The 10,391-nt window shown below is 42.6% G+C and overlaps 1 protein-coding gene across 1 annotated transcript in view; it reads right to left on the bottom strand.

The window, feature by feature from the left end:
* The window catches only part of LOC144976602 (uncharacterized), a 71,308-nt gene that overhangs the window by 53,138 nt on the left and 7,779 nt on the right, over nucleotides 1-10,391 (bottom strand). The window contains exon 3 of the mRNA XM_078920897.1: nucleotides 9,858-10,012. Within this exon, the coding sequence (XP_078777023.1) occupies nucleotides 9,858-10,012 (155 nt within the window). The remainder of the gene's footprint in view (nucleotides 1-9,857; nucleotides 10,013-10,391) is intronic.

Here is a 10,391-nt window from a genome sequence, read left to right as displayed (position 1 = left end):
AGATGTATTTTTTACATCAAAAACTTTGAAAAATGATCTTTGTTTAATTAATAACAACATAAAGTTGTTTTAAAGAGAGTTTGTTTGAGTTTAAAGAATCAATTTTTCTGCTGGGTTAGCCTGCCAGTTTTTGGGAAAATACTGAAAATCATCGGTAAGGAAAGAGTTGCGGCTATGTGGTCTTGTGGTATGACACTCGCTTCCGGATCGGAAGGTCCTGGGTTCGAGCCTCGCGCTCGGCGCATAGTTGAGTCCTTGGAAAAGGCTCTTTACTCACATTCTCTCACCGTACTCAGGTGTAAAATGAGTACCTGGTCGTTAATAGCGTTGTCCGAAAAATTGTAATATCGCCTAACAAGCGTCATGTCCCGTCCTACATGTTAAATGTTGCTGTTGACGAGGTACCCCTTGTAAAGCGCTTTGAGCACATTTCGTGGATATTGCGCTACATAAAGCTCAATTTAAAAAAAAATTTTTTAGAGATACCCGATCAAACCATTAGTAGCTATTTCCAACTATTAAATGGTAACGTAAACATCGCATCACATCACGTGATAGCATTGCAGCTAATCCATTGGCCAATCTATCACAGAAGCAGAAGAGGTTGACCGTAACATTTAGCGAAAAACCAGTCTTTATCAAGATTGAGTAGCTATTGAAAACATGCTCCTCAATTCTGTATGTCTCTCTGTGTCCCTAATTTTCGGGAAAATACGGGGGTTCTGTCATTGTACGGATTCCCTCCCCTTAAATGAATAATGATGTTTTATTGGCCTCGGTTTAAAAATATTCCATTTCATTTCATTTTCTATTTATTAAATTTATTCAATTTTGCTGGTCTTCAATATAAAGCAAAATAATAAATTTTATGTGCAAAACAAGAATAACGCTAGATACATTTTTTGTCTAAATATATACATATGTAGTCTATATAAAAATTACATGTTTATTTTCTTTTGTTTTGTTAATTCTTTTTTTGTTGTATTTATTTTTATTTTGTTTTTTCGTTTTGAATATTTTTCTTTATTATTATTATTATTATTATTATTATTATTATTATTATTATTATTATTATTATTATTATTAATTATTATTATTATTATTATTATTATTTCATTCTTCTTCTTCTTTTTCTTCTTCTTCTTCTTCTTCTTCTTCTTCTTCTTCTTCTTCTTCTTCTTCTTCTTCTTCTTATTATTATTATTATTATTATTATTATTATTATTATTATTATTATTATTATATTATTAGTAGTAGTAGTAGTAGTAGTAGTAGTATAGTAGTAGTCGTATTAGTAGTAGTAATAGTAGTAGTAGTAGTCGTCGTCGTATTAGTAGTAGTAATAGTAGTAGTAGTAGTAGTAGTAGTAGTAGTAGTAGTAGTAGTAGTAGTAGTAGTAGTAGTAGTAGTAGTAGTAGTAGTAGTAGTAGTAGTAGTCGTCGTCGTCGTCGTCGTCGTCGTAGTAGTAGTAGTAGTAGTAGTATAGTAGTAGTAGTAGTAGTAGTAGTAGTAGTAGTGTAGTGTAGTAGTAGTAGTAGTAGTAGTAGTAGTAGTAGTAGTAGTAGTAGTAGTAGTAGTAGTAGTAGTAGTATTAGTAGTAGTATAGTAGTAGTAGTAGTAGTAGTAGTAGTAGTAGTAGTAGTAGTAGTAGTAGTATAGTAGTAGTAGTAGTAGTAGTAGTAGTAGTAGTAGTAGTAGTAGTATAGTAGTAGTATAGTAGGTATTAGTAGTAGTAATATAGTAGTAGTAGTAGTAGTGTCGTATTAGTAGTAGTATAGTAGTAGTAGTAGTAGTAGTAGTAGTAGTAGTAGTAGTAGTAGTAGTAGTAGTATAGTAGTAGTAGTAGTAGTATTAGGTAATAGTAGTTAGTAGTATAGTAGTAGTCGTCGTATTAGTAGTAGTAATAGTAGTAGTAGTAGACACACACTCCTCGAAACTAAGTGAGAAGTTCCCCCGTGTGGTCTCCGGGGTCCCTCACCTGAGAGGGAAAAGAATTGAGCCACCGTAAGCTCATGCGTGTCGTAGAAGGCGACTAAAAGAGCCATTCTGGTTTGGTGGTAACCAACGAAAAACCACCCGACTGGCGAGAGAGACATGGTGGCTCCACAGACCCCCATACCCCAGCCCTTTTTATGAGAATGGCTTCATTCACCCATTCTGCTATTTTTCTTGTCCTGGCAATCATCCCCAAACTTTTTCTCCCCCCAAATCCCAAGAACGTAGTATATAAAAGATGTTTTGAGGAATGACGGTTTCAGTTTAAAGAGAGCAAGGGAAGGCGATGGCATAGCACAAATCCCACCCCCTTTTACCATATTTGAGCTATGATTTCCATTCCATACCCCATTTCCCCAATGATTCCAAATTTCCCTTCCTTATCAAAATTGAGTTGCCAGGACAGAGAGAGAGAGAGAACCGAGGAAAACAAGCCTTCTTAACTGTCTTCTATCCCCCAGTATCTCTATACCCTGTACCGTTGAAATAGGTTCAACGAGGAGATATTCCTTTCCAAATCCTGCACAGCAGGCACCTTTCTGCTGAGGGTGCGCAGTTCCGAGAGGACCCCGATAAGGAGGAGCTATTGATCCTGGAGGCTGAGGGGGTTCACCTTGCGAGGTGTTTCTACCCCAACACTCCTCTTTGGCTTGACGCTTCTCTAAAGACGGGTGGGTAGCCTACCTTGTAGATGGCCCGAGCTACCCAACGCAGAGATGCCAAATCTATTTTTTGGCACTCCCCTCCATTTAGGCAAAGAGATTGGAAGGACTAGATTTAAAACCATATCTAGTTCCTGTCCCCCATGAAATTTCTTTTTAATCATGGTTTGTCATCTCTGAATCAGCAGTCAGTCTTTGTGCAACGCAAAGATTAGGGTCAATCCGAGAGAAAGGCCTGGAGGCGGGACGTCCCCCAACTCCACCCCTCGAGTCCTTTTTTTTTTTTTTTTTTTTTTTCCCAAGGACCATGGAAGGACAAGAGGAGGCCAGACTTGAGGAGTATAGCTTCGGTGAGTGCCTTACCCCCCAAGTGTGGGACTGAGCCGTGCTAGTGGGCACAATATAGCCGGGTTGAATAAAAACTTATAAATATCATGGCCAAAAATAGCAAAAATCTCCCCTTAAAGCCCCACCCCAGACAGGAAAGAAAAGAAAGATTACAGCCCCGATGACTCTTGATGACTTACCAGGAATGGCAACCCCAAAATTCTCGCCGTTCCTGGTAATTCAACCGAATGAGGATAATATTAAACTTAACACTTTGAGTATCTTCACCATCAGCAAGGCACTCAAAGCAAATGGCGCCGGTACACCAAAGGCAGTGAACAGGAACAACTCTGGCACTTTAATGATACAAGTGCAGGGTCGACAAGAGAGTGAGAACCTCTTGAAATGTACCAGATTCTCTGACATCCCAGTCACCGTTGAGGCTCACAGGAGCCTCAATAGGTCAAAAGGTGTCATAAGAAGCAGAGATCTGGTAGGCTGTTCGGAGCAGGAGATGGTTGAGGAACTGGAGGGTGTTGTCGAAGCTCGGCGGGTTAGCATCCGCCGCGGCGACAGCACAATCCAGACCAACACCTGGATCCTGACTTTTGACAGCCCGAGACCCCCGTCGAGAATAAGAATTGAATACCTCGACTTGGAAGTTCGGCCTTACGTCCCGAACCCCATGAGATGTTTTAACTGCCACCGGTACGGCCATACTAAAACAAACTGCCGCCGTAAAGCTACATGCCCCCGCTGCGGCAAAGAAGACCACAATGAGGAAAACTGCAAAGTGGACCCTTGTTGTCTGAACTGCCAAGGCAAGCATGCAGCACATTCGAAAGATTGTCCTAAGTGGCAAGAAGAAAAGGCAATCTTGACATACAGAGCCACTTACGGCGGTACGTTTGCTCAGGCAAAAGCAGTGATCTGCCCCCCTCGGCAGGTCGCTGCTTCTGCCAAGAGTTATGCAGAAGTTGCCAGGGCTGCTGGTAATAACCAAAACAGCCATGGCAAAATCGCACAGACTAGAAAAGACAGTCCTCAAAAGAAAAAGCCATCAAGACCTAAAAACAAGGTCGCAAATGTGTCAAAAATCTTTTTGACACATTGGAGGTTCAAGATGTGGAACCTGCAGCCCCCTCCACATCCACCTCCAAGGCGACCTCCACCCCCCCTCCTTCCCCAAACAAAAAAATTCTCCCCCTCATGGGCGTGGATGTTGGACCCACCCCCCATCTCCATTCCCGTGAGCCCTCTCTATCCCCCCAAAAACAAAACTCCACCCCTTCCCAGAATATGGAGCCACCAACACCAGTCGGGGGATCCACAAATCCCCCTGAGGGGCCTCAAAGCCCCAAAAAATCTAAGAACCCAGAGGGACCTAAAAATCCCAAGGGTTAAAAAAACTCAGCCCTAAAAAAAACCGAGAGGCCCTCCACAGGGCCTCCTTCTCCTATGGAAGTCTCTCCTCCTAGGAGAATAAAAGTAAAAGGGTTGAAGGCAGGCATACTGCCTAACCTCCCCACAAAAATTAGGATACCTGGTCAGACAAGATTAATTTCCTGGAACATCAGAGGGATCAGATCAAATAGAACAGAATTGGACCTCCTCCTCCAGAGGAATCCTGATGTAGTCTGTCTGCAGGAAACAAAATTACCAGCAGACGACTACACAGTAAAAGGATATACGGCCAATCATCTGATTCACTCTGATGGCCAGATAGCGTGTGGGGAGTTTCAATTCTCACGAAGAAGAGCACCCCCCACCGCTTGATACCAATGAAAACAAATCTACAGGCAATAGCAGTGAGAGCGACATTGCACAGACCAATCACCATCTGCTCTGTGTACATCCCACCAGATCATCGCCTCCAGTCTGCCGAGCTAGAGGGAGTTCTAAACCAACTCCCCCCTCCCTATGTGATAATGGAGATTTCAATGCTCACAGTCCTCTCTGGGGAAACACAGACACAAACCAGAGGGGAAAGGCAGTGGAGGCTTTCATAATGAAAATGGATGTATACTTGGCAAACGGTCTCGAGGCAACACGGGTAAATATTCACAATCTTACCACGTCTGCCATCGATCTCACTTTCTGTGATCCTACATTAGCTCCAGATCTCTCCTGGACTGTGATCGATGACGATCACGGTTCTGACCATTTTCCAGTCTGCCTCGACATCACCCCGACTTCAAGGGCCCCACAGCCCAAACGTTGGAGTGTACGGCGAGCAGATTGGGAAACTTTCTCACAGGAGTGTCACAGACTCCTTACGACAGAGGTGGACAGCTATGACAAATTCAAAAATATTTTAACAAATATCTGCAGCTCGACAATACCAACAACCTCTGGTAGACCGAGAAAACACAATCCCTGGTTTTCAGAGGAATGTCGAGCGGCCCTACGGGAGAAGAAAAAAGCATACAGGAAAGCGATGAGATTCCCAATCCCTGAGAATTTCGCAACATTTAGGAAACTACGAGCAAAGTGTAGGAAGATCTTCCGAGAAAACAAACGGAGATCCTTCCAAAACTTTGTCTCAAAAATAAATAGCCAGACACCCCTGAATAGGGTGTGGAAGATGTTACGGAAACTGAAGGGATCCGATAGTGATTCACTAAATCACTTGACACGTCCCGATGGATCCGTGGCTGAAACAGAACAAGACATTGCCAACACTCTGGCCGAGAGGCTGGCGCACAGCTCCTCGTCTGCACACCACACACCACAATTTCTGCGCCATAAACAAAACGCAGAAAACACACCAATAAACTTTACATCTACAAACACTGAAGACTACAACAAACCATTTACACTTGAGGAGTTGGGTGCCTGCCTCCGTGACACAAATGTCACAGCACCGGGTCCTGACAACATCAGTTATGAAATACTCCGACATCTTCCACAAGATAGTCTGGTTGTCCTTTTGAATATCTATAACAAGATATGGACAACACAGACTTTCCCACCTAGTTGGAATCTGGCCACCGTGATTCCAATCCCAAAACCTGGGAAAGACCATTCGGACGCTTCAAACTACCGACCAATCTCCCTCACCAGCTGCCTATGCAAGCTGATGGAGAAAATGGTCAACAAGCGTCTGATGTTCTACTTGGAACACAACAATTCCCTCTCCGACCTCCAATGTGGCTTTCGAAAGAACAGATCAACTGTTGATCACCTTGTTCGACTAGAGAGCTTCATTCGCGAGGCCTTTGCCAAAGGTGAGCACTTGGTAGCAATCTTCTTTGACCTTGAGAAGGCCTTTGACACAACTTGGAAATTCGGAATCCTCAAAGATCTGCACAATCTTGGTCTACGAGGAAACCTTCCAATGTTTGTCAGAGCATTTTTAAACAACAGATCCTTTCAGGTCAAAGCAGGATCCACCTTTTCTGATCCATTTGATCAGGAAGAGGGAGTTCCACAGGGTAGCATTCTGTCTCCCATTCTGTTTGAGATTAAAATAAACTCAATAGTGAATGCAATGAGACAGAATGTTGACTGTTCCTTATATGTTGATGACTTTCTTGTATGCTATCGAAGTAAATCGAGTATGGACACCATTGAGAGACAGTTACAACTCCAACTAAACAAACTGTCGGAGTGGGCAAATCTCAATGGTTTCTCCTTCTCCCCATCAAAAACAGTAGCTGTCCACTTCTGCCGAAAACGCACCTGCATTAGACAGCCTGACCTTTATCTCAACAATTCCAGAATTGAGGTAAAGGAGGAAGCCCGATTCCTGGGTTTGATCTTTGATAGGAAACTAAATTTCCTCGCCCATATCAAAGATCTCAGACTGCGATGCATGAAAGCAATGAGAATAATGAGAGTTCTGTCGAGCATGGAATGGGGTTCGGACACAAACACTCTTCTAAAGATATACCGAACCCTTATTCGATCAAAACTGGACTACGCATCTTTTGTATACGGCTCTGCAAAACCATCCTACTTAGGCATGCTGGACCCAATTCATCATCAGGGACTGCGCTTGGCACTCGGGGCTTTCCGCACTTCTCCAGTGGCAAGCCTTTATGCTGAGGCAGATGAGCCACCTCTCCATCTCAGGAGGAAAAAACTGGCTCTCCAGTATGTTACTAAGGTCACATCGCTGCACGACAACCCAGCACACAAACATGTACACTACATGGATAGGACACTAGAAGAAAAATTTCGAAAGCACCCAAAAATGACACCACCATTAGGTTACAGAATAAAAAAAGACATCGCAGACATGAACATCAGTCTAGACAAGATACACCCATACGTCCAGGCAAAGACACCACCATGGTCCATACATAGACCAAACATAAATTTGGACCTAACAAAACTGGAAAAATCACAAACAGACCCACATATTTACAAACAGACACTAAAAGCAATATTACAAACATACAAAAACCATACTCACATATTTACGGATGGTTCAAAGAGCGCAGATGCAGTAGGATGTGCCTATCACTCATCGGAAGGCACAGGATCACTTCGCCTGGATAGAAATGTTTCGATCTTTACAGCGGAATCGAGAGCAATCCTAAATGCTCTCCGTTTGGCTGAGAGATCGAATAAAAATAAATTCTTGATCTTGTCTGACTCGCTGTCCGTACTAAAGGGGATCTCAAATTTTTATTGCACCGATCCAAGACTCATAAGTATCTTGGAAGGTGCAAATAAATTATTTATTAAGAAAAAGAAAGTTTGTTTTCTCTGGGTACCTAGTCATGTGGGTATCCAGGGGAACGAAGAAGCGGATCGACTGGCAAAAGAGGCGGTGAGCCAAGAATTACAAGAGGGCAGTAAAATCCCACACGCGGATTTAAAAATCAATATAAAAAAAACATGTCCGAAAGGAATGGGAACGATCCTGGAGTCGAGATGTACATAACAAATTAAAACAAATTAAAAGTGACCTCGGCCCCAGACCCAACTCGGGGCTAAAAAGAAGAGACGAGGTAAAAATAACTCGACTCCGGATCGGACATACTGCCCTCACTCACCGTTTCCTTCTGGAGAGGGATGAAAAACCCCTCTGCAGAACATGTAACTGTGACCTGACAGTTCAACACATTTTAATTGAATGTACAGAATTAGAACAGATAAGGTCACAACATTATGATAACAGAGACTTGAAGTCTCTGTTCCAGTCGGTCGATCCGCTTACAATTTTAAAGTATCTGCAGGAATGTGAACTCCTGCAGAAATTGTAAATAGATATTTTTACTTAACAAACATGTAACTATTATGATTTTATAAAGATCTTATTACAACAGTACACGTTTTGATCAGCTGTTGCCCCTCAGGGCCGATAAAAGATTGATGAAAGACAGAAACGGGCGCTTAAATGACCTAAATAGTGTCGAAAGCGCCGTTAAACACCTAAAAACAAACAAAAAAACAAGTGAGAAGTTGCCAGGCTTCACCAGTAGAGGAGACACTGGGTGGTAAGCGAATCGACTTCAGTCGAGAACCTGCTTTAACGGCAAAATCGCTTCATCAATGGGGAATTTCCACCTGTCCAACATGTACCCGATGTGGGAACGAACCCGAAACCGCAGAGCATATCTAGTTGAACGCTGTGTTGTGACGAAGCTTCCGGGTGGGTTTGAGACGGTGCACGAGTGCTTACATCGAGGTTTGTCGATCCACGGCTTGATAAAAGGAAACAAATCGTACGCCTCCCGATCTCTCTGGATATCACCTGTCGCTGTCACGAAGGCCCCCATTGACAATTTTTACCCATATTTTCTTTACTTACTTATCCGAACCATTGACCACCTGAGCTCTAGCCCTTCGGTCTTGTGCCATGACGTAGAAGTTAGACGTCTTTTGTAGTTGTTCCAGGTGACTATAAAGTGTGTTACTGATGCTTGGACCATCTTTTCTTTAAATTAAAGAATTGTGCATCAGACTTAGTCTAAGACTACACAGTCATTAGTATTGTTTGTAAACAACCACGAAGCCATGTCCGAGCGTCATTTCCGGGTCAGGGCTCTGAGGGTGTGTCACGAATCTCGTGTTTTGATTGGTAAAAAATCTACCGGTTATTTGCGTCGATCGTCATAACATAGTAGTGTGAGCACCATTAGAAGCTGCTGCTAACACAAGACCGAAGGGTTACAGCACAGCCCTGGTCGATAACTTGGATTACTAAGTAAGTAAATTAAGGAAAGAGAGCTAGAGGAAGACAAAGAATGACTTATTTAAGTAACCTAAGAATGGCCAAATGTGACTTAAAAAGCAACACAGATTTCATACGCACCGCAGAGGATTGTGATTCGTGCTCAAGAGCACAAGCCACGATGGATGATGACGAAACTACTCCTAATCAGGGGAATGAAACTAGAAGCAAACGCATTATCTCAAAGTTGAGCTTTCAAATTTGAGCGTTTATATAGCGCAATATCCACTAAACGTTCTCAAAGCGCTTTTCAAAGGGTTCCTGACCAACAGTAGTAGTAGTAGCATATGGCTACACCTCCAAATTTATTTTGTCAACTCAGCTTCTAAAGTCTTCCTCCGCCCTAAGGATGGTTTCATAGCCACCTTCAAGTTTTGACCAACAGTAACACGTAACATAAAGAACGAGACATGACGCCTGTTACGCGATAATAACATCATTTTTTTCCCGACAGAAACAACCCTGCTAAAGGCCAGGTACTCATTTTAAACCCGAGTACGATGAGAGAATGTGAGTAAAACTTTTTTTCTTTTCCAAGGACCTAACCATGCGATGAGCATAGCCAGGCCCGAACCCAGGACCTTCCGATCGAAAGCGAGTGTCATCCTACAAGAACACAAGAACACATAGCCGCCGCACAACATGCAATTTTTTGAATATTTATTTTTTTGGAAAGAATTGAAACTTACCCGATTTCGCATCGAAGTCTGAATCAGAAGAAGGCGTCGGTGGCTGTGAGATTTTTTCTTTCGTCCTCTGTGTCCTCTCAGAGAATGCCCTCACCAACTCGTGCATTCGCTCGTTGAAACTACCGCTCACGTTGGACAGACTGTTGGTGCCGGCTCTGGAATCAAATAATAAATAATAGATAAATAAAATCTCTATAGATCGAGTGCAGTTGACGTCACTCGGGTCTTTGTTATTGGGTGTTTTTTTTTTGCCATCCACGTTTATGAGTACATCTCAATTAACTGTATTATCCAGACTATAAAAGTTCATGGTTACACATAGTTTTGTGTGTTGGACCGTACTTCCGGATGGCAATGTTATGAGCTTCTTAGCCAAGCGCATACTATCATATTATTCATCCCATAGGGGAAATTTGTCTCTAAAGTCTATTCCGAGGGAAGACCGGAATAACCCAGAAGAGGTACAAGCATATTTTCCTGGGAAATTTGCCTTTAGGGTCTATTCCAATGGAAGACTGGAATAACCCAGGCGTC

Source organism: Berghia stephanieae, chromosome 7 (assembly GCF_034508935.2).
Source record: "Berghia stephanieae isolate SIO BIC M18660-M18661 chromosome 7, UCSD_Bste_1.3, whole genome shotgun sequence".
In the NCBI taxonomy this organism is placed as follows: Eukaryota; Metazoa; Mollusca; class Gastropoda; order Nudibranchia; family Aeolidiidae; genus Berghia; species Berghia stephanieae.
This window is presented reverse-complemented; position numbering and strand designations above follow the sequence as displayed.